General features: G+C 37.5%; 1 protein-coding gene across 2 annotated transcripts in view; it reads right to left on the minus strand.

The window, feature by feature from the left end:
• The window catches only part of LOC136872142 (tyrosine-protein kinase receptor torso-like), a 128,413-nt gene that overhangs the window by 59,247 nt on the left and 42,950 nt on the right, over nucleotides 1-26,216 (minus strand). Inside the window, exons 10-11 of one of the 2 annotated variants that reach the window (XM_068227445.1) lie at nucleotides 24,817-24,990; nucleotides 11,044-11,148 (exon numbers count right to left, since the gene is read on the minus strand). In XM_068227445.1, coding sequence (XP_068083546.1) covers nucleotides 11,044-11,148; nucleotides 24,817-24,990 — 279 coding nt within the window. Of the gene's footprint in view, nucleotides 1-10,583; nucleotides 11,149-24,816; nucleotides 24,991-26,216 lie in introns of those variants that run through there. The other variant, XM_068227446.1, reaches the window with a different exon arrangement.

The raw sequence follows: 26,216 nt of genomic DNA on the forward strand, positions 1-26,216 counted from the left end.
AACGTATAAATAAATAATACCGGTATATGTACGACGCATGGCTTACCGGTAGACTATCGGCAGTTTGACAACGTGGTCGCGAGACAGTGTACTATTTATTCACCACCTACATATTATGCTTACCGGTAGGCTATCGGCAGTTTGACAACGTTGTCGCGAGACAGTGTACTATTTATTCACCACCTACATATTATGAGTTCCCATTTGAAATACGTAAGGCTGTAAGTTATCGCTTATCGGCAACGTCGCCAGGAAATACCGGCTAGGTAGGTTGAATGGACCTCGAACCAGTCCTCAGATACAGGTAAAATTCCCTGACCCGGCCGTGAATTGAACCCGAGTCCTCCGTGTAAGAGGTAAGCACGCTACCCCTACACCATGGGGCCGGCTCCTGTGTTATTGCGCACGAAGTGAAATCCAAGACAATAACGCAGATTGCCACGGAATTATTCAGCCGAATTATTTACGATGTCTCAGTTGTCATCGCTAGACTCTTATCTTACTACTACGTCATAAGTGTCCGGGCATGGGATGAAAACTTTTATCCAAGCAGTCAAGATAATTATTATCCAATGCTATTAAAGTTTTATTTTATAAACTCGTCAGTAATATAATGTAAAATCATCAATAACTGGGAAGAAATATTAACCTAATTACCGTATGTTTAAAAGAAATTGAAAAAAATGAATGTTTGTTACTGACGTCTCGGAATACAATCAACTATACAGTAGATCTACACCGCGCTAGCTAGAGCTCCGGTTTGCGAGCTTTGCGCAAGCGCAGTAGTGTGTCGCAACTAACGAGCTAAACTGATACAATTGTTGCATGCTTCCTTGCTGCCTAACAGTATTGGCTGCTCTGGAATGGACAGATCACAGATGCATTTATTTGTTTCAGATTTACGTGATTACTGTAGACATGTGTGCGTGAGAATTTAAGTTTTTAATTTGTGTTTTGGGTGTTTGCAGAAATAATTTGTTTTAATAGTGAACAATTACGGAAAGTCATTTATATCGCAAAACATTAACGTGTGAAGCATTTATAAGCGATTATGGGTAAATATAGAAACTATTCTGCGGGCTTCAAGCTAAGCGTAATTGCCTTCGCTGAACAGCACGGGAACAGAGCTGCAGAAAGAAAATTTTCTGTGAGTGAAAAGTTGGTGCGTGACTGGCGGAAATTAAAAAACAAGCTAAAAAGCACAAACCCTTCTAGACGCGCGTTTAGAGGTCCTAAAACAGGGAAGTTTCATATAATTGACGAAGAAGTGTTTAGGTACGTCAGTGAAATACGTAACAATGGCTGCAGTGTATCATATGAAATGTTACAAATTAAGGGACAGGAGGTAGCGTGCAAACACAACATACCGGTAACTCAGTTTAAGGCGACTCGTGGGTGGATTAAGGGGTTCATGCGACGACACAATCTGTCAGTGCGAAGGAGAACAACGCTAAGCCAAAAGTTGCCTGCTGATTACACGGACAAGATTGTAAATTTTCACCGATTTGTCATACGTTTGCGCAAGGAAACTTCGTACTTGCTTTCTCAAATCGGTAATGCCGATCAGACTCCAATCTTTTTTGATATGCCTCGCAACAGCACTATTGCGCTAAAAGGATCACGGAGTGTATTAATGAAAACCAGCGGTAGTGAGAAATTGCGATGCACGGCAATGCTAGCCATTACAGCTGACGGGAGAAAGTTGCCGCCTTACATCATTTTCAAGAGGAAAACGATGCCTAAGAATATACAGTTTCCCCGTGGAATTCATGTACGAGTGCAACCAAAGGGTTGGATGGACGTAGAACTCATGCTGGACTGGGTTAAAACTGTGTGGAATAGAAGACCTGGTGCACTACTAAAACAACCAGCTCTGCTTGTTTTAGATAGTTTCCGAGGTCACCTCGTGAACGAAGTGAAGCAAATTCTCACTACAAATAAGACACGACAGATAGTCATTCCTGGTGGCCTAACATCTGCTTTGCAGCCACTAGACGTATGTGTTAATAAACCCTTTAAAGACCACTTACGTCGATTTTACAACGAGTGGATGATGAGCGGCGATCAGCAATTGACGCCCGCCGGAAATATCAGGCGTCCACCCTTGGACTTGTTATGCTCGTGGGTGAAGAATAGTTGGGATCTTATACCACCAAGAGCTTCAAAAGGACTGGGATTTCGAATGCACTAGACGGTTCCGAAGATGACGCAGTGTGGCAGGGAGACGAAGAATCTGATACTGGTATTAACAGAGGCGAGGACGGCGCATCAGATAGCGAAACCTGCGATAGCGACACCGAAGATTTGGAATAAATTGCGTACTGGTAAGTCCGCATTTCACAACAAAGCGATAATTTTTTGCAAGTGTAATATTTTAACGTTAATACTCAAATTAATGACAAATTAACTTAATACGTTCATTTTTATTTTCAGGTTGGAAAAACGTTCGCCGAATTGTTGCGAAAAATTATGAATTTTGTTTTAGACTATTTTAATTATTTTGATGTATAAACGCGAGTATTACGTGCATCTTAAATTTGTATCAAATACAATTTAGTTATAAATACATTTTTTGAGTAATACAAATACTGGTATTAAATATTCATCGTATAATGGTCGCACCCTACAATTTTTTTTTCGAAAATTTTGGTATAAAAAGTGCGACGATTATGCCGTGAAATACGGTATTTATGAGCATGACATTCATAACATATAATAGACAGAAGAATTGTATGAAAGAAAGAAAGAGAAATCAGGAAATTTCTCTGAAGTTAAGTACATAGTCAGAAAAGGCAAATATACAGTGTAACTTCCAGTCAGATTATGCTGCTGAAATTTTCCAAAAATAATAATTATTATCTAGTTAGTGGTCTTTGGCCTAATTTTTCATTTGCTTTCTACTGCTACTGTTCTACGTAGTCCTTACAGACTACTATTTCCATTTTAATCTCGTTGATGGACGGTATATCAAAGAATGTCATTATTAGAAGCTCTCATATTTTTGTTGGACCTTTATATAAAAGTTAATAATATGGTATGACCTTACTGTTGTCCTGTAGTCAGTCTAAACTCCTCTCCTAACAAAAAGTATTATTTGAAAATGAGACAATAAAAAGAAGTTTAGCAAAGCAAACAATTAAACTGTTTTTACATGTGTTGCTGATGATATCCATTGCATTTGCCAATTCAAGCACTTTTTCATTATTTGTGAAGCTAAGCAACTGGCACACTAGCCCAAGCTGGCAGACTCCAAGAGAGACCGACCGTGCTGCTTTAATATTGACCTTGTAAACTGTATCATTCCTTTGCAATATACTTGAAGGATTTTTGTCATGGCTAGAGGCAAGACCTTTTTGCATTAACAATAAACATGACAAAAAATATTTTTAATCATTTTGAGAAATCTTAACGAATCACAGTGATTTAAAGCAACAAGGCCAGTTTAAAGCAAAATTTACTTATTTTACCATAAGTGTAAAACTGCAGCTAAATTTGTGGAAAATCACAAGCTTGAAATTGTATTCCAATATCGTGTGAAGTGAAGGGAAATGGCAGACAGAATAAGCATTTCTCTATTCGACAGAAATACCTCTTTGTTTTAATATTATAGGAAATCCATCAATGGTATGGTCATATAGGGTGAAAAGTAAGGCCAGGTCAGGTGAAAGGGTAATTTTTTTTATGGAGTATCAATATTGTTTCTTTATATATACTACACATAAATAATTCACAAATCACTTAGATGGTGCTTTTTTATGAGTAATTTTAGAAAATGATTACAGCAAAATTCAAGCGATGATTTAAGGCCTAATTCACAAAATAATGCGAAAATTTGTTTCTCTTCTGCGAAATTGTACTTAGATTAATGGGAAAAATCATGCCTCTAGTCATGGCCTTCTTCTCAGCCCTTTCCCAATTTTCCTCGGGCCAGTGCTTTGTGGGGATCTGGCCCTATTTTATGGCTGGATGCACTCCCTGATGCCGACCTTATATGGAGCGATGTATTCACTATTGTGTGTTTCTGTATTGGTTAATAAGAGTGGTATGCTGTGTGTAAATTAAGAGATGTGTATTCAAATGAATACAAACAACCAGCTCCCATATCCAAGGAATTAACCATACACAGTTAAAATCCCCAACCCAGCTAGAAATTGAACCTGGGTCTTTCTGAACTGAAGGCCACAATCCTGATCATTCAGCTAAGGAGCCAGACGTTTATAGTCATGGTGATTAAACAAAGAATTAAAAGAGAAAAGTTACTTTAGTATGGTTCGTCCATTATTGGAATATGCAAACAGTGTTTGGGATCCTCGTCAGGAATACCTAATAAAAGAAATAGATGGTGTGCAGAGGAAAACAGCAATATTTGTAACAGGTAATTTCAGGAGAAAAAGTAGTGTATCAGAAATATTAGAGAAACTTAGGTGGTAAGTTTTAATCCAGCAACGGGCACGTGGTGAGGGAATCTCTCACAAGATCATTGTTTTGCACGTAAGTCTGCAATTGTTGCTTTTTGGTGAAGCTTCGTTGTTTTCATTTTTGGTGCATTGCTGTAATCCTTGCAGTTTAGTGCGATTTCCCCTCACCTTGCGCCTTGTTACGTTTGTATTTATGGCATTGTAAGCAAGGTAGAATATCCTACATTTCCAACTAAAATATTGTAAAATACAATAATTCTTATGAAAATAAATACAGAAAGCTTTAAATCACCAATTAACTCTAAATATGTACTATACAAATGATTTCCCTAATTCTTTTCATAGGCGAGAGAAAATCTCACCACGCGCCCGTCACTGGGTTAAGTAAGAGAATGGAGAAAACTAGACTTATAGAATTATAGAGAGCCTATACAGGAGAGGAATCAGGGGGGGGGGAGAGAGAGAGAGAGAGAGAGAGAGAGAATTTGTGAGAGGCTTCAGCTGGAAAATAATTATATCAGCAGGGCTGACCACAAGTATAAAATTAGTTGGGATTTTAGCAGAAGTGATTGGGGTAAATTTTCATTCACAGCAAAGGGCATGAAGAAGTGGAACAGTTCACCAGGGGAAGTGTTTGATCCGTTTCTAAAATCTGTACAGAAAAGAATAAACAGCAACAGAGAAAAGAAATGAAATGCTAGAGGGCATTCGACCTGTTCAGGTTATTGTAAATAAAGAATTTTTTGCAAATAAATTCCATCCCCTTATCTATGGAGATTGGACAGCCAAAGTAGGAGTGAAGTACAGTAGGGACTTTGAGGGCTCTGGGACCGCTACGGTAGCTGTGAAGGCCCTTCACAAACTCTCAAAAGAGGTGGAAGAAGGGGCTCCGGTTAAGATGCAGCAGGTCGTTATGCATGTAAGGTTCCAAAATGGGTAAAAAAATAAAATGTTAATAAAAATCTTATAGCAATTGTATAGTATTATTTGAAGTGATCCCACATACTGTATATGAGTTGATTATGTATTTAAGTACAGAAGATATTAGGAGTAGAATTTTGTAAATACAGTAGAGTCTCGTTAATCCGAAGTAATTGGAATTAAGATGCTTCGAGAACTCTCCCAAGAAATCATTGCGTTGATTGTGCCAGAAGACAGGCATTTCATATGGCACATGTCAGAGAAAAAAAATTGGAGTTGCGACCATACAGAGTGCATATGATACAAGCATTGGAAGAAGCAGATCATGAGAAACGAATGCGTTATTGTCGATGCTTTCAGGAGTTTATTATTCAATGTCCAGACATTCTCTCTATAACTTGGTTTACAGATGAGCATGATTTCATCTGTCAGGTTACATCAACACACAAAACAGTGGATACTGGGCTGCTGTAAACCCCTCTATCATCCATGAAACACCACTGCATGTTGGAAAGGTTTGAGTGTGGTGTGTGGTGTCAGCTTCCAGGATTGTTGTACATGCACGTTTGACCTCTTGACCTGTTGCATGTTGCTGTTGCCTATGGTGGAAGAGACCATCACTGTGTTTCAGCATGAAAGTTCTCGCAATCTTTTCTGATTCCCTACACACAGCCACAAAACAAATTAATCAGCTTAGGGCAAAAGCAGAGAGCACAAGACTCCAGATTTTCTTTCAGAAGACAGAGTTCCTAACTAATATTAAGCTGGCATCCTGAGAGCTAGTGATGTGACCAGGACATATCCAGCAAGCAGAAAAGTTTAAGTACCTGGGAGAGTGGATAGAATCCAATGAACCCAACATCTTGGAGAAAGAAAAAAGGAAATAACATACCACCTAACAGTGTCTACAACAAAAGATCAATATCCATCAAAGCGAAGCTGAGGCACTACTACAGTGTCATCTGACCAGAGATCTTATATGCTGTGGAATGTCTCCCAATGAACAAGAAAGGCCTGACTGAAAAACTGGAGGCAAAAGAATGAAAGATTCTGAGAAAAATCTTGGACCTTGTCAAAGAAAATGGCATATACATAAGATAGCACAACCATGAACTATACACCTATGAGGAGAAGATAACAAATACCATCCAGAAAAAAAGGATCACCTTTTATGGACACATGTTGTGAATAAGCACACCAAGACTGGCGAATTGGATCACTGAGGTAGAAAGAGATCTCAAAGAAATGGAAGTCACATGTAATGACGTCCTAGAGTGTGTCGCACTCAAGAAGAAACTTCAAGCATGCCAGGGTTTCCAAGAAAAGCTGAAGCTGAAGGACGCATGAACACAGGAGACAAAGGAGCAACATCGAGAACAAATGTGGAAGTACTGGGCAAATGCCAAAGCCCGAAGAAGGAGGCAGTTGAAATGACGTGGTCCATTGGTCAAAATGAGATGAATAAATGAATGAATGAATGAAAACAGTCATGGTTTCTTTTGAGAGAATGAAACATTGTCTTGGCAAAGCAATGAGCAATTTGTCTCATTTCACATGGTAGAATCTCAAAATACTATTTTTCCTAATATCATTATCTAATACCAGCTGCACAAATTCAGTTCTTAAATACTTCTGAGTATTTACACACAATGGTACCTCACAGTCTATACAATTGATCACAGTGCACTGATAACTGACTATGTGGTCAGTACTGTCAAATAAGAATATGTTGTCCGGAGCATTCACAGTACACTTCTTTGTTTCTTAATACAGGTGGGGTAATATTTTCAAGACTTATATTACAGCATTTAGTTTTGTTGGAAAGAACAGCAAAACTATTTAAAGTTTAATATGACTAAAAATATGAAAAGATACTTTCCAATACTTAAAGCAGGCAAATTCTATCAAGTGAAAACACAAAGAGGTTATTATCATTGAATGCAAATTTCTAAAATTTATCAACACTTTCAACACTGTGCCCGCACAGGATACATGCACACTGCTTTCCTGGTTGTGGATGGGAGCGATTTTCACACGTGTTTATAGGCAGCTGCACCTATTCCATATGGTTCCCGTCCCTTGCTTCGAGGTACTAGTTTATCTAGTGTCCACTAGAATGCAGCAGTTATCAGGAAGTTCAAACTGAAATGATAAAAAAGGCAGTTTCTCCTTGCCGTGACCTCTACCGAAGCACTTGATGTGCCGACGGCTGAGCGCGCCAAATCTGTCCCTCACGCCAGCTCAATGATAAGGATTTCTTCGATATTTTATTGGGAGAAGCGAGTTCCAAAACAGATGACTGATGAGAATTCTGTTTACAAACCAGATAACCTATCGAGTGATAGTTTGGGCAAGATTTTTATTTTTTATGTCACTTTTGAGTGCAAGTTTTTTTAGCTACATTATTTTACTCTGAATACAAACGATAGAAATACTTCACCTCTCCAGAAATTTGGGTTCTTTTCTTGTTTAGACAAAGTGACGCAGCCTGATGATTCACTCGTCCCATGAAAAGAAAGTAGATGTTGGTGCAAGGAGTGAAAGTTTTCAGGGCTACTATACCAAGAAAACTGTTCCTAAATAGGTAAATTTTGTATTTGAAATGTACTTGTTCTTATTTGTGGCTTACGTACCCACATTAAATGATTAATTTTTATTGTTCGAGCAGGTTTATTGGCTAAACTTTAATGTAAAAGTTTCTTCCCCAGACTTTTTGAATGTTTTTCATAAAACTAGTATAATTAAATTACTTCAGATATGTACTTCCTGATTAACGTCTTCATTTTGGATGGCTGACTCCTTCGTATAATACAAAAATCAGGCATGTATTATGTTTCGCTGTTGTGTAATAATGTGTTAAAATTCAGGAAAAAAACCCAGTTTACTGCCAGAGTCCATGTTAAAATATGGTAGTGTTGAAAGTGTTAATGTAGATTTTTCAGCTTGAAAAGATAATATTACAAGCTCACACGTTCACAGACAATATATCATTAATTATTAAAATATGAACTGGTACACGCTCAAGTAAACTTCTCTCCTTTGATAAACATGTCCTTTCCCCTATCAGCATTTCATTTCTAATATAGATAACTAAATTACATGGACATGCCTTGTAGGAGGCAGGAGTGGAATGAGTGGACAAGAACCCCTCACTAATTTTCCAAGACTGCTAATATTTATTACACATGCATGAGCCTGTACTGTCAAGTATTAACTTGTGAAATCCTTACGTCAAATATTCCACCTTTACAATACTGTGAAACGTCTTTGTTATTAAGACTACATGAAGCTATAATAATGAGACATGTTTCATCCCACTTTCAGGACATCTTCAGTCAAATAAGAACAAGACCCATTTAAAAAACAAAGTAAGGACAACATTCAACTATTTGATAAAATCTTTGCATCCTTGATGCAACATGGTCATAAGTACCAAAGGTTTTATGACAAGACGTTCAGCATACTGTGTTGCATCAAGGATGCAAAGACTTATCAAATAGTTTAACTTTATCCTTACTTTATTTTTTAAATGGATCTTGTTCTTATTTAAATGAATATGTCCGGAAAGCAGGGTGAAACATGTCTCATTATTGTAGCTTAATGTAATCTTAATAATAGAGATGTTTCACAGTATTGTAAAGGTGGAATATTTGACGTAAGGATTTCACAAGTTAATGATAATATTTAGTCAAAGTTAAAGAGGTGCTGTAACAGCTAGAATAAAAGAATTAATTTAGTCATTTAAGTTATAATTTTCATTAAAACCACCAACAAAGTATACACTTCTTTGGTTCACATGGTGTCTAAAGACAGAAGGATTTCCACTTCGAATGCCTATCCCTCAAATTTTGCATGCCTGAGTATAATGAATCTTTCTAAATTCTGAAGAGATACACAAAGATAACAGATCAACTTGTCATTTCATCATGAGGGGGTGAGTTTCAAAACCCGCCACATGACTTTTTAGGTCAAATTGCATTATGCATGCCATCCGGTCATCAATATCAAACTTTACCATGTGCTGAAAAGTAATCTTGTATAAGTCAACCATTAGCTGTAATATAAGGCTTTGAATATTGGGGTAAGTTTCAAAACCTGCAACATGTATGCACCGATCATAATGCTTCGCGTCAGGTCACGCCACTCTCGCTGCCTTGCTTTTAGGGTTTTAGAGCAAGCATCAGTTAGATTTGCGAGCTGTAGTTGCGAATAATGAGTGTGTTGGCAGTCAAGATGGAGAGGACCATTACCATAATGCCTAAACTTGAATAACCACATTGTTAATTCTGAGGATAGAATAAAGCATAATGTATTAATGATGAAAGTCGTACTTGCTCTAAAAATATCCTATAACACATTTTTTTTTCACTGTTCCCTTCAATTTGAGTTTCAAAACTGAGAACGTGCAAATAAAATACACAAAATTCTTGGCAACAGTGGCTGCAGATTTTTTAATATTCTGGATACTTATAGAGATCATGAATGGCAATTAATTCACCAAATTTGAACTTTGTAAATATAATAGTATAGAAGTTACACGTTCTTCTCATTTTTCTTAAAATGTAAAAAAAAAGGCACGTGGCAGATATTGCAACTCATCCCCTCATTTCAAACAATTAACACACTTTTTCACAGTTGCCATGACAAATGACTCAAACAGTTAAGTAGAATAATTAATGAAATGCATTTTGTATGGAAGAACATTTAAATGAATCAGAAGGAATAACACAGAAATAGTCAGGGTAATGAAATACACAATTATTTACTATTGGCCTGCAAGTTAACACATAATGATAAAACAGAAAGACACTAATCAAATCACGTTACTATTTTTTGGGCTTGTAAGCCGTGGTCTAGGGGCATGTGATGGTTCCGACTGACTTCGATAGCTTCGAAGCTCACAGTGGAATGGAGTGGTGTTGCAATTCCACCTCATTGTATAGTACAGGCTATGGTGCGCCGCTCGCCTAATGGTCCACCATGCTGGAGGAGCGGTCGCTGATTGGCTGTTCTTCGGCCAATGATTGAAGCATTAAGAAGCCCGATGTACGTCGACCTGTTTTGGCGGAGACAGGCAACTGATCACCGATAGGATACAATGGCTGCGGCAGACCAGAAAAAGCAACGGGTGATCAGTTGCCTGTCTCCGCCAAGGCAGTCAACGTACATCAGGAGCTTAATGCTTCAATCATTGGCTAAAGAACAGCCAATCAGTGACCGCCCCTCCAGCATGATGGACCGATAGGTGAGCAGTGCACCGTAGCCTGCACTATATAATGAGGTGGAATTGCAACACCATCCATTCCACTGTGAGCTTCGCAACTATCGAAGTCAGTCGGAATCCTTGATAATGCCGACCGTAGTTTTTGGTGAAACATTGCGACCTAGACCACGTCTTACAAGCCGGAAAAATACCGACATGATTTGTAATGCTGGCCGTGAAAGCCTCAATTGCTAGACACTTTTCAACAAGGCAAGTACACAGAATAATGCTCTACTTTCTAATAACCGAGATCATAACCTTTCACCATTAAAGCAGGTCATCACAGCTACTCATTGCCCATAAGTAGAGAAATATGGTGGCTTTATTACTTAAAACTTTTACAGTTCCATAGAGGTGATTAAAAGCTGACTATATTAGCACACCCATTTCTTAAGTCATGGAAAATGATAATACTACAACACTTCTTACATATTTACATACAGACTTATGGAGTGTGGCGACTGTTCTGCAATAGACAGCTTGAAGGGTTCTGTTTCCCAGGAATTTTTAGTTGTTTTGCTTGTAGAGATATTCCTCTGATCCTCACTAGACAAACAAACATATCATCAATAACAGTTATATTTAGATATCATACAATAGCAAAGGTCAATGTGTTAAAGATTCAATTATTTCATCACTTTTTTTACTATAACAGGTAAATATTAACAAAAATATACTTTTTGCTGTGCATGAAACCTGTAATTTATTGTTATTCACACTGACTTTAAATGATGGTTTACATAGGGTGACGAGAATACAAGCATGAAAATACGGGACACTTCGACTGATGTTGTTTACATTGGTCGACAAAAATTAATCTTTTTTTTTTCACAAGAATAAAAATAAAAGATTCTATAAGTATTTTTCATGCTGAATTCAAATATCATGTCAGTTCTTCCCCATCAGGCACGAGTTTTGTGTCATATTCATTTGAATTTTTTATAATTTCATTGTGCAAGACTGGCCTCATTGCAGACAGCAAATCCATATTTTGTTTTAGATGTAATTCCTTTAATATTTGTTAAACAAAAATAACAATCCATTCGATGATCCTTCAGTTCGCTGCAAATCATGGAAATTGCAAATGGTATGTGTTATGTACCATTTTTCCACCCAGTCAACAGTCTAACACACAAAACACAGCATATATTTTGGGTCCAGCTCTTATCAAAATCACCCACTTGACAGTCAAATTAAAGTTTATAACACACTTTCACAAGTTGCGTGAAAAGTCGCCTCTGAGACTTGAAGGTCAGCATGATTTACACACTTTCTTGGCATGATGGAAAAACAAAACACTAAAACACAACATACACAATACACTGTAAACAGAAAGGAAGGAAATATTTCACTAGTGATATTCGTGCTAATACGCTCATAGTCTGCTCAATACAGATACATCACAATGCCAGATTAACAGGTCTGCACATGTCAAAACAGGAATGAACCTGCACAGTCTTGTCTTTTGGTGCTCAGCATGATATTACATATTTATTTAATCATGTCAGAAACATACATTATAACTTACAATAATATCAGGACAATAACAAATCTGGTACTAAAACCATTAATCATTTCTGATGATGGCAGGTAACAATGTGATTAAGCTCTACATAAATACAAATTTAATTAAATGTGGTGTGACTAATATGCAGCTAATTCACATGGTTCCTTGGTACCGTCGATCACATTCTGGAGAGAGCAAGTAGTTGGACAAGTTACAAACAAGAAGATGGCTCATTGTCTGTTCTTCACCACATTCACATAGAGTGGAGTCACAAACAGAACCCCGCTGTCTCATATTGGTCTTTGTTCTTCCAACTCTTGAACGCAACCTGTTAAGCGTCTTATCTATATATATAAAATAAAGTTTTTTGTCTGTACATTGCTCAGAATTTGAAAAAAAGTGGTATTTCTGTATCAGTCATGTCCACAGTAACAAGGAAATGCATTTTTTACTTTTCCGTAATTTCTGTCTGTCTGTATGTATGTATGTATGTATGTATGTATGTATGTATGTATGTATGTATGTATGTATGTATGTATGTATGTATGTATGTATGTATGTATGTATGTATGTATGTATGTACACGCATCACGAGAAAACGGCTAAAGAGAACTTCATGAAAATCGGTATGTAAAGTCAGGGGATGAGCCACTACAATCTAGGCTGTAAATTATTTTATTCACGCTGAGTGAAATGGTAGTTTAGGGGAAGGCCTAAAATTCAGTTCTCAAAAATATTTATATTATTAGTGGCCCTATTTATAAATATTACATCATAGAATTAAATTTCTGATCATTTATGTCTTATACATTTTTACCGTACCGGCTACGATAACCGACATATTCATGAATTTCGATTTTTGTTGCTAAGTCCACATCAACACCGAGCCACGAGAAAATGGATGAACAGAATTTAATGAAAATTGATATACAGAGTCGAGGAAGAAGAAACTGTAGCCTAAGCTATAAACAATTTTACTGACCCTGGATTAAATTATAGTTTAGGGGTAGCACCTCAAATTTAATTTTTAAATAACCTACCTCTGTTATTGGTCCTATAGAAAAGTACCACATAACAAAAGTTATAGAGAATACTACTTCCGATCATTTATGTTTTATTCAGTTTTACCGTACTGACTATGTTAAGAGTACCGTAGTATATCAGAATCGGAAGAAAACTAAATGCGAAGCCCTACAATATCGAAAGCGCATAATATTGATCAACAATAACATTACATTGACTATTGTTTGTTGTGATGTTCTTTGTTTGTTACGCTGCCACTCAACTCCGATTGATGGGATTATTGTTGCCTACCGAGTATAACAGCCTGACTGAATATTGGCGGAAAATAGCTGGGGAGTTATGAAACTTTTTTCTTTAGCATGCCATTCCTCTGGTTCATACATTGTCTCATACTGCTGGTACGTAACACACTGGTTCATCATAGTATTCCAGCTATTTGATACCTACTCTGACGCGGTCTTATGAATGAAAAGTGTGCACATTTGGCAGAGGCTCATTTAGTAATAGTAGTATGACCTGGTCTAGAATTACAATTTATGCCTATTCCAAATTATAGCACTACAATTCACTAAATAATTCAAAATTCAACCCTGAAAGAGCTGTTTCTTAAGAAAAGCTTCTTCCTCTCCACCTTCATTAAATTCTACATTCATTTTATTCCAAATTAGCAGTGAAGAGAGGTTTTCTCTTCTGGCTTGGAGGAAAGATTTGCCTCCAAGACAGATTTTTCCGCCGCCAGTGTAGTGAAATGAGATTTTCCCGACTCATCGGGTATTCCTAGGAAACAGATTAGTGAATGGACATAGATTTGCACTGGGACTCTCCACTATTCGACCCCCAACCCCCCGCCGAAAAAAGACAGAGTTTTCACGGATCACGGCTGTCTGCGGCTTGGTCTTTCCAGCTCTGGAACTTAGGACTGTTAGATCGACAGCGTAGTACTGTTTGTTAAAAGTGAGAAAATGCGTGGTTTTTCATTTGATAGAGTATTTCATATTGCTTTACATCATGCCATTTCTACCGACGTCTTTGTAATGACCTATGTTCATTTCACTTGGGAAAACCACTATTACAGTCTTTCTGAGGATGTTAAAAAAGGTGGAGAGTGAGTGTCTGCCATTATAATGAAAACTTCCTAACCTGATTGTGACTGATGATAGGCAAGCAGGCCTACCATTACAATGAAAATTTCCTAACCCAGTCTACAAATGAGAAAAGACGTTTGGCGACTTCCCCGTCGCGTTTCTAGGGTAACGTTAAGAGCTATGCAATATAATACAATCTTGCTCACAAGGTGTACACTACCTAACCTAGAATTCTGTATACAATGTAGAATTCTGTAGCGAAGCACGGGTACTTCAGCTAGTGTCTAATATAATGAGAAAGAATGCTTTCCCAAAGCTTACATGCAATGCATGTCAAACTGACTGGCCTGTAATTTTCAGCTTTATGTCTATCACCCTTTCCTTTATACACACAGGGGCTACTATAGCAACTCTCCATTCATTTGGTATAGCTCCTTCATGCAAACAAAAATCAAATAAGTATTTCAGATATGGTACTATATCCCAACCCATTGCATTTAGTATATCCCCAGAAATCTTATCAATTCCAACTGCTTTTCTAGTATTACATATAATTTCCTTAAATGCAGCTTGAATGATACATATGAGATAAAGGTTACTAGGCCTATGACAGGTAAAAGAGAATGCTAAAATAAAATTTTAAACAGTTGCTGTCACAAAAAGACTGTGCCTGATGGAAAAATTCTGACTACATTCATGAATTCAGTGTGACAAAATGCACTAGACTCGCTGATCAGATTTCTTGTGAAGAAAACCTTGTCGAGCAGTGTTATTAGGCCTTAATTAAGATTAGAATTTCTTAAAATGAACCACAGACCTCACAAAAGAATATCATTTATTTATAGAAAACCAGTGCTGATTATTATTATTATTATTATTATTATTATTATTATTATTATTATTATTATTATTATTATTATTATTAAAATGGAAAATGGAAGCAGCCCAATTCCAGCACATAACAAAAACATCAACGACAATGTTCACCATGCAGGATTATAAGTTGCCATTTTTACATCTGTCTCACTGGTATATCTCCCTGTGGGTGGGGGGAAGTAGAATAACACTCATGGTATCCCCTGCCTGTCATAAGAGGCAACTAAAAGGGGTCCTAGGGGTTCTTAACTAGGGAGCATGTGCCAGGCTCCTCACATTCATCTATCCTCTCCGACCTACCTTTGTCAACTCTTGTGTTTTCTGATCCCGACGATATTACGTCTGGAGGCCTAGGGAGTCTTTTTCATTTTCACATCCTTTGTGGCCCTTGTCTTTCTTTGGCTGACACTTTCATATTTTGAAGTGTCGGATCCCTCCCATTCTTCCCTCTTATTAGTGTTAACATAGGATGGTTGCCCAGTTGCACTTTCTCTTAAACCAATAATCATCACCATGATTTCACTGGCTTGTTACATGTTTGTTTGTTTACAATTGGCTTTACATCGCACCGACACGGATAGTTCTTATGGTGACGATGGGATAGGAAAGGCCTAGGAGTGGGAAGGAAGCAGTCATGGCCTTAATTATGAACAGCCCCAGCATTTGCCTGGTGTGGAAATGGGAAACCATGGAAAACCATCTTCAGAGCTGCCGACAGTGGGGTTGGAACCCACTATCTCCCGGATGCAAGCTCACAGCTGCGCGCCCCTAACCGCACAGCCAACTCATTTGGTGGTTTGTTACATTTAGTACCAACCAAACTGTAATCGCTTAAGTCAATGAAAAATACACATCAGAGCTTTGTAGTAAATAAAAATGTCTTCTTGAATAGTGAAGGAAGGTTACCTGTCTCCAAAATATTGGAGAAGAATTTGGTGAGCCAAGTGATTGTTGCAGGTCCAAGATGTTGCAGGAATTCAGGATAGATGCCGTCTATACCTGCTGCTTTCCCGGATTTTATGTTCTTGATGCCTTCTAGGGTTTCCTCTCTTGTGAAAGGACAAGAGAATTGGGATGACTGTTGTTTTGCTAATTGCTTTTCATGTTTCAGTGCTGACCGGATTTCCCTTACAACTTGTTTATCTCTACTGATCTTTGAGATAGAGATCATGTGTTTGGCTAGATCATTAATGTTAACACTCAGCTTCTGCCTGCCAGCTGGCTTTGATGAGTCAAGCTTTCTAATGAGAGACCAGGCCTTTCTACTTGAGTGGGTAAAATCAAGAGATGACACAGTGTCGTTCCAAATTTGTTTTCTATTGTCATTCAGTGATTGAATAAGTTTTGTGGCTGTTTCATTGTTGCCATTTTCCTCAAATTCCTTAAGAAGGCTCTCGCTCTCTGCAGTCCATCCAGGAATATATTCTTTACGGCATCCTCTTGGAATGCAGCGCCGAGCAGCACCTTTTATAACTCCAACAAATCTATCATAGTTATTAAAGGTTGGCTTAATCCATCTTATATTTGCATCAGTTTGTTCTTTAAATTTTTTCCAATTAGCTTTTTTAAAGTTCCATCTAGGTTTCGGATAAGATCGAATGACAGGAATATACATGCCAATTTGGAGTATGACAGGCCGGTGTTGACTATGAGGGAAACTGTTGAGAACTGAGCGAAGTATCTGGTTTGGAGAGTTTGGGGATTGGGTTATGAAGGGAAGATCTGGAGTGTATTCCTTACCCCATCGGGCGGAGAAGAAGGTTCCTTTTTCTTTAGCATCATAGATTAGTTTAAGATTTTCCATATCCATCCAGTCAACAATTGCCTCCCCAATTAGATCATTTTGTTGATAGCCCCAACATGTGTGATGACTGTTGAAGTCTCCTATGATTACGGTTGGGTGTTGTAAGGATGGTAGAGGAGGAGTGGGCCACATTGTGTTTGGTGGCTTATATACATTCATTATTGTTAGATTATTGATTTTAATTGTGACAGTGAAAATGTCATCACTTGAGCTACAGTTGACTACTGCGTAGTTAGTAATATTGTTTCTCACATAGGTAGCTAAGCCATACATCTCGTGATTATTGTGAGCCACTAACTTGAAGCCTGGGATCTTGCCTCTTGTTCTTAGTTGCATTTCATTGGCTGTATGAGTTTCTTGTAGCGCAATGACATCAATCTGTTGACCTTTCAGAATTTTAGCTAGACACTCGCATTTTGCTCTGCTGATGCCTTCGATGTTAAGATGGCATATTCGAATTGAAGGTCCGATTTTTCGGCTATAGGCTTCCGGGTAGATCAACATTGGATCTAATAATTTGTCTCCACTAGTTAATGGAGAAATATAAAAATGATTAGGAATTATAAATGATGTTTGTCAATATCTGAAACATATTTAGTGCAGTAATGAGGGGAAGAGTTGGTATGTAACAAAGGAACACAATAGGAAACATGTTAGAAAGGATGAAAAACATTATAGAACAGCATGACCAATTGTCATCTTTTAAACACCTCCCATATAAAATCAGGCTTCAAGTCCGAGAGGGTTCTGTCTCCGCTTCTTTTGCTTACAGAGATGAATGAAATTCAATAGTTAGTTAGCCTTCAGACTGGTGAAGAAACAATGAGAGTCCTGTTCTTTTGCAGATGATATTTGTATATGCAGAGATTTAGATCATCATGTCCAAAAGCAAGTTAAAGCATGAACAGAAGTAGCAATGGAATATAGCTCAATTTTAGTCAAGTAAAGGGATAAGTTATGGTAATAAAAAGAAATGAACAATCAGAAACACATAACAATCTGGAGGAGAAATATGGAACCTGTTTAATGAAATAAAAATTTTAAAAAGCCAAGCTTCATGCCTTTGCTGGCAAGATGTAGCGTTTACAGTGAACTATATCTTCTGGTATGGGCTAGAATAAATTTGTTACTTTCATTGACCTGTCTTAGTCTCATCCTTGGCTTTGACAAAGTGAAAGTGACTGAGGTATGAGCGATGCTAGTAATACCATTCCTTATGTAGCTAGTCCCTGTTATGAATGGTGTGAAAATATTGCTCATAGGGTCTGTTGGTGCATGCATTTCAGTGGGCTTGGCAGACTGGTATGTAATAGCAACTTCTGGCTCAGTGAGGAAAGCAACGGGAAACTTCCTCACTCCTCATTTCCCTAGTATGCCTCTTCAGTGACACCTAAGCTGTTTATGACAGCTGTTGGCGGAGCTGTGGAGGATCAAACCAGCCTTCGGGCTGAATACCCGACATACATACAACCAAATTTTTAAAATACCAGGAAAATGCAATGTCTTAGCGGTTTCTGGTAAGTGGCACCATATAGTGGAACCCCTCCTAACTAACTAACTAGCTGAACATTTCTGAAGCAATTAGTTGTCACTAGACAACTGTTAGTTTGTATGTCAAATACGAGTTATTTATATAGTTTTGTTTGTTGGAAGCCATACTTCCAGCATCGCTTCAGCTAATGTAACTTTAAAACCTTTCAGGCTGTTGAACACTAATTATAACACTTATAACATACCTGTAAAAAAAAAACAATAACGCATTTCATTCTTGAAAGAACGTTATCACGGTCCATTGCCGAAGTTCACGGGCCCATGCACATTGTTGAGCTCTGTGTCAAATTGCCAGCAAAGCGACACAAGTTGCTTGTCAGCTGGTGAAGCCTATGTGGTGCAGTTGGCTCTTTACAGTCCTGGTAGAGATGGGTTCCTTACTCTCAACATTCAACTGGGTGGTGATCTAATTCACAGTAGCCCGTCAAGCTACCAGTATGACTAACATACATTACCCAAGCTAGCTGGCCTGTTCCCACAAGACGCTGTGAATCTTGAGGGAGGTCCACAGCCCCAACCCCGCCTACCCCGAATGAGGAGGCTTCAAGGGCATGCGTCAACAGAGAGACTTGAATTTTGCTGAGCAAAGAAACCCAGCTCGCTGCAGAGACCTGAACTGCTGTAGAGCAAGCAGATTGTCCGGACAGCTATACTTCGCTTAGCTGTTTCTAGTTTTTTAAACTTCATAAAAAGTGTTATAAGGAGTACTAAGAAAATGTAAATACAAAATTCTTTGCCCCAGCAGCTCTGGGGTAGATGGGGCTTAGTGCACACCACTGCTAAAACAATGGGTTGGGATATAGTACCATATGTGAAGTACTTATTTGATTATTGTTTGCATGAAGGAGCTGTACCAGGTGAATGGAGAGTTGCTATAGTAGCCCTTGTGTATAAAGGAAAGGGTAATAAACATAAAGCTGAAAATTACAGGCCAGCCAGTTTGCCATTCATTGCATGTAAGCTTAGGGAAAGCATTCTCTCTGATTATATTAGACTTAATTGCAAAATTAATAACTGATTCAATAGAAGGCACTTCGGGTTTAGGAAAGGTTAATCCACTGAAGCTCAACTTGTAGGATTCCAGCAAGATATAGCAGATATCTTGGATTCAGGAGGTCAAATGGACTGTATCACGATTGACCTATCTAAGGTATTTCATAGGGTAGATCATGGGAGACTACTGGCAAAAATGAGTGCAGTTGGACTAGACAAAAGAGTAACTGAATAGGTGGCTAATTTTCTAGAAAATAGAACTCAGAGAATTAGACTAGGTGAAGATTTATCTGAACCTGTAATAATTAAGAGGGAAAATCTTAAGACAGTATTATTGAACATTTATGTTTTCTTATATATATAAATGATATGAGTAAAGAAGTGGAATCAGAGATAAGACGTTTTGCAGATATTATTCTGTATAGAGTAATAAATAAGTTACAAGATTGTGAGCAACTGCAAAATGACCTCGATAATGTTGTGAGATGGACAGTAGGCAATGGTATGATGATAAATGGGGTTAAAAGTTAGGTTGTGAGTTTCACAAATAGGAAAAGTCCTCTCAGTTTTAATTACTGCGTTGATGGAGTGAAAGTTCCTTTTAGTGATCATTTTAAGTACCTAGCTGTCAATATAAGGAAAGATCTTTTTTAGGTTAATCACATAAATATGATTGTAAATAAAGGGTACAGATCTTTGCACATGGTTATGAAGGTATTTAGGGTTTGTAGTAAGGATGTAAAGGAGAGGGCATATAAGTCTCTGGTAAGACCCCAACTAGAGTATAGTTCCAGTGTATGGGACCCTCACCAGGAATTTTTGATTCAAGAGCTGGAAAAAATCCAAAGAAAAGCAGCTCAATTTGTTCTGGGTGATTTCCGACAAAAAAGTAGCATTGCAAAAATGTTGCAAAGTTTGGGGTGGGAAGACTTGGGAGAAAGTAGACGAGCTACTCGACTAAGTGGCATGTTCTGATCTGCCAGCGGAGAGATTGTGTGGAATGACATTAGCAGATGAATAAGTCTGAGTGGTGTCTTCAAATGTAGGAAAGTTCACAGTATGAAGATAAAGTTGGAATTCAAGAGCAAACATTGGGGCACATATTTGTTTATAGGTGGGGGAGTTAGGGATTGGGTTAACTTACCAAGAGAGATGTTCAATATATTTCCAATTTCTTTGCAATCATTTAAGAAAAAGGCTAGGAAAACAACAGATAGGGGATCTGCCATCTGGGCGACTGCCCTCAATGCAGATTAGTGGTGATTGATAGATTATCTGGTTGTCACCGGTGACTGTTTTGTGAAAATCCACAGCCCGTTTACAGTCATTGGACTGGGTCAGGAATGGAATGAATGAAGCCCCATCTAGCGGCGAGGATAGGAATTGTGCCGGCTGCCAAAGCCTGTCGCACTCCTCTGGGGTAATGATTAATGACTGACAGATGAAATGAAATGTTAATGGAGAGTGTTGCTGGAATGAAAGATGACAGGGAAAACCGGAGTACCCGGAGAAAAACCTGTCCCGTCTCCGCTTTGTCCAGCTCAAATCTCACATGGAGTGACCGGGATTTGAACCACGGTATCCACCGGTGAGAGGCCGGTGCGCTGCCGCCTGAGCCACGGAGGCTTGACTGTTTTGTACTCTTGAAAAATCTGGAAGTACACTTTGGCTATTTCTTCACAAAATGATTTATCTTGTCAGTGTCAAAGGATAGAGAGCATTGAACTTTGTAGGTTATTGCAAACATTTAAAAACTGAAAAAAGTTACTCATCTCTATTTTTCCCTGGAATGTGTGATACCTCTGCCAGGAAACGTTCTATTCATCTTGTCCAGTGGGGTAATATTAATTACAGTGATGATCTTACAAATACATACCTGCCAACCCTTCCCATTTACCCAGAAACTTTCCGCATTTTAACTCGTCTTTCGATTTTTCGATTTATGTTTCCTTCTTCCTATTTTTGACCAATATAATCTCCAGTATGGTCAATACTCTTCCACTAGGATAAAGAATAAATTCTTATGTGCTTGTGTAATTTGGCAACCTCATTTTCAAACGTTTTTATTTCATACTTTATTTCGCGAGTGTATCGCCCATCGCCTTCGTGTACTGTGTTTCCCGTTCACCACAGCAGCGTGTGTGCTTTAGATTACAGCAGGGGATTTGGGACAGCAATTGTCTGACAACCAAGAGAGGCTAGCACGTGCTTGCGACTCAGTTAATCAGGACGAAAGAATGAGTTTGTTATTGTGTGGCTCGCTCGTCTAGTTTCATTGGAGTTGTAGGCCACGTATTTTTTCTTGTGTTTTTGTGCTTTCCCCCCCTTTTGAAAGTCATATGTTAATAATGTATGAGACATACTGAATTGTTTTGTACAGTTTCGCATAGTGTTAATGAGTTGAATGCATTTCAGGGAGTTGTGTCTGTGCCAGTTTCTGGTATTTTCTATGCATGATATGGCCAAAAAATATATAACAAACATTATCTCCAAGTGTTCCATTCATTATACTATCTAATAATGCATTTTGTTGTGTGTGTTGGTGTGATATAAATATTATTATTTATTTATTTTTGCTAGTTGTTTTACGTCGCACCGACATAGATAGGTCTTACGGCGACGATGGGACAGGAAAGGGCTAGGAGTGGGAAGGAAGCAGCCGTGGCCTTAATTAATTGCCTGGTGTGAAAATGGGAAACCACAGAAAACCATTTTCAGGGCTGCCGACAGTGGGGTTCAAACCTACTATCACCCAAATACTGGATACTGGCCACACTTAAGCGACTGCAGCTATCGAGCTCGGTAAATATTATTATTTGTATGCAAGTATCATAATTGAGAATGATTAGGTACATTTTCTTGTAACCATTTTTGCATTTTGTTAGTTTAAGGTTTTAAATTAATGGTCACTTCACACTGTAACTGTAGATATGTATGCCTTTTATCCTGTCCATTTTTCACCTAGACCTTGGCGCAATGTATGCGATGAAATCCAAGATTTAAAAATCTTGCCATTTTTGATTTCTAAAAGTTGGCAGGTATGCAAATATGATACAGGAGTATTATCATTCATTCTGTTTTCCGAATTTTATGAATATTTTATAAAGTTGATGTTACTGTGGTGAAGTATTGTGCTGCTAGGGATACAACAAATTACTGAAATAATTGAGAATAAAATGTTTGCATGCAGTGTGATATTTTTAATGGATTTGTTTTTTCTAGTCATTTAATTTCATGGTTTGTTTTTTCTAGTCATTTAATTTCATGACAAAAGCATACTTTGGGTTTTTTGAATGTTGAACTCGCCATCATCACAACTTGTCACTGCAACCATCCTCCTCTCAATCCTACTGTTCTCTTCACTTTGTAGTTTGTATATCCCATCAAGTCTTCCTTGGTCTTCCTCTTCCTTTCTTTCCTTGTATTTTTCCTTCAAAGACGTTTACTATGAAGTTATTATGTCTCAGGATATGACCCACAGGTTTTATCTCCCTTCTTTCTATACCATTTATCAGTCTCCATTATTCATCGTTTTCCTTTAGAACATCTCGATTCTTGTTTTTTTCAGTCCAGCATGTGCTCGTCATTTTCCTCCAAATCCACATTCCAGTTGCTTCCAATGAATCTCTTTCTTTCTTTCTTCTTGCGTTCCGGCCTTCTAAGGACCACGTTACAATTTCAATTGTTCCTCCTTAGTTCTTTCCTTTTCTTCCAGTATTCTTTCATTGTTTCACTGTGTTTCTTTTTCCTGTCTTCAGTCCACTTTGTGCCTGTTTTCTTTTCCTTCCTCCCTTGGAATCCTTCCATTTGTAAGACTTTCTTCCTAAAAATCTTTCTTTCCAATAATTCTTCTTCTCGTATGTTGTTCCTTTCCAGGTCTTTCTTGACTTCTTGAATCCAGGTGGTAGTTGATTTCTTTTCCCAAAGGTACTTGAAGATTCGTTTAGTTAGTCTATTGTCATCCATTCTGTAAATGTGTCCAAGAAATAGCAATCTCCTTTTTCTTATTGTTTCTGATATGTTTTCTACGTTCTGGTAAATTTCATTGTTACTTCTTAATTTCCAAAACTCTGCAATTCTTGGAGGACCTAATATTTTCCTTATAATTCTTCTTTCTAATATTTCTAATTTATCAAGCTTGTAGTTCAGTGCTAGACATTCGCTGGCATAAAGGCATTCTGGTTTCACTACTGTGTTGTAGTGCTTTATTTTAAGTTTCCTTGATAAGCACTTTTTGTTGTAAGTATTCTTAGTTATACCGTATGCTCTTTCCATCTTTTGTATCCTCTCCTCTATAGCAGATTTTTCTAAACCATTTTCTTGAATTGTCTCACCCAAATATTTGAATTCCTTTACCTTTTCTATTCGACCAATATCCGTTGCTAAAAACTTTGGGGCACTTTTTATATTCGTCAAAAATTTTGTTTTCTCGGCAGAGATTCTCAAGCCTGTCATGTTGGCTGTCTTTTCAAGGAGATTGACTTGCATTGCTGCATCTCTTTCATTTTTTCCAATAGTCCAGCTCTCTCAAGTAGCACACTCCACACAAACGATTTTACAAAAGCCTTTCTTGTTTCTAAACTTATCTGGGTACTTGTTAAAAGACTTCTTTTATTTTGAAAGGCCTGTTTAGCAAGAGCTATTCTTCTTTTGATTTCTTTGGTGCAGCTGTTGTCTTCCTAAGTAACAGAAATGTTGCACTTGTTCTATTTTGGAATTTCCTATTCTTATGTTTGTATTAACTTTCCTGCCATCTTTGCCCAAAAATAAAATTTTGGTTTTCTTACTATTGATATTAAATTTGTAATGTTTCAGTGTATCACACAGAAGAGTCAATATTCTATTTAACTCCTCCTCAGAATCTGCTATTATGGAAATGTCATCAGCAAATCTAATAATGTGGATTCCTTTCCCATTTAGGCTATCTTTATTCCTTCAAATAAATAACCTAACTTATTCCCAGTAGGCATGATTGGATTGTTGGCAAGTTTATCAGATATTTATATTAGAAATGCTTTTAAAGCACCTCTTAATATTTTTTAATGTACGTAATGAATTAATATTTTCATTATTCCTCTAGTCCTTTCCTTTAAAACACATACTGCTTTTTCAATAAGCAAATTGAAAAGGTATGGTGAGAGTGGACAACCCTGCCTCACTCCTTTCTTAATTCTTGGCATTCTTGTACATCCATTCACCACTACATTTGTACACTGGTTCTTGTAAATTTTCCAGACGAGTCTCCTATCTTTCCAGTCAATTCCTACGTTAAACTAGTGTGCATTAGTTTTAAATGGGTAGAGAGGAGGGGATGATTATTTTACTGAAATGTTCTGCCCTGAAATATCCTCAAAATGTATTTGTACTCAACTTACCTATGTAGATTTTCTTCAGGAGATATAGATGGACTGTCCAAAATCATTAAATTCAGATTAAGATATTGTTGTGGTGTTGAGCTCTCAAGTAATTCATCCAGTTTGTTGCAAAGTTCAGAGAATGTTGGACGATCTCTTGGTTTTGCTTTCCAGCACGATAACATTATTTGATACCTGTGACATTAAGAAAAATAGATAAGCAAGTTTTCTTTATTCCTTCATCTGAGAAATAATATAGTACATCACTTAGACTTGTTTATTTTACTTTGTGTAAGTCTGATCCTGAGAAATGTTAAACTTATTGCTTTTGACCATAAAGGACAGGACAAAGAAATAAACATGAGTATATAGGAATGTATAATCACTGAGAGAACAAGAACTACAATGATGAAGATGGTAAGAATGTAAGAGAGAGTTTCACAATATGTTAATTTCCCTTGTGCTATTCAACACTGAAAGTTTTGCAATTTTTTTTTTCATGTCTTCAACTGTAATCCTATTTCCACCTTTGTCCCTTGGATTTTATGATCCAAAAAATTACCTTCATTTTGATGATGATGACAACAATAATGGTTTAAAGGTGCCTAAGATATAGGTAATTGCTCCAAATTACATTGAGATGTTTCAAAATATCCAAGTATAGTGATGAATATCCATATGCTTGAAAATTAATTTGCAATATCTAATCTCATACTAGAACAAAAAATACATTAATTTAAATGAAATGGTGTATGGCTTTTAGTGCCAGGAGTGTCCAAGGACAAGTTCAGCTCGCCAGATGCAGGTCTTTTGATTTAACACCTGTAGGCGACCTGCGCGTCGTGATGAGGATGAAATTATGAAGACAACACGTACACCCAGCCCTCGTGCCAGCGAAATTAACCAATTATGTTGAAAATACCCAACCCTGCCAGGAATTGAACCCGTGACCCCTGTGACCAAAGGCCAGCACGCTAACCATTTAGCCACGGAGCCGGACAATACATTAATTATATGGTACACATACCTCTCAAATGTTGTATCTTTTCCACACCTACCCTGTATTTCTCTTACCAATTCATCGATTCATTTTTAATTTTTAATAGAAATCATCCATTAACACAACAGAAACTTTTCTGTTAATCTTCAAAATTAAATCACTCTGCATCTCTTAAAAAAATTTCTACCTTATTCTTATCTACATCTTTTTCATAACAAGCATAGCCCTAATTTGCACAACCATCAAATCCATTTGCTGCACTCATTCGTTTCTATAACCTAATATCAACTAGCTATGTTACTAATAAACTGTCCAAGTGTTCAATGTACTCTATTTCTTTTTCATTTGTTTCAAATGGAAGTCTACTCACAGGCATGTGATCCTCATTTCAAAATTCCCCACATCCAATGCCTAGGATTCA

The sequence above is a fragment of the Anabrus simplex genome, chromosome 4 (assembly GCF_040414725.1).
Source record: "Anabrus simplex isolate iqAnaSimp1 chromosome 4, ASM4041472v1, whole genome shotgun sequence".
Taxonomy (NCBI): Eukaryota; Metazoa; Arthropoda; class Insecta; order Orthoptera; family Tettigoniidae; genus Anabrus; species Anabrus simplex.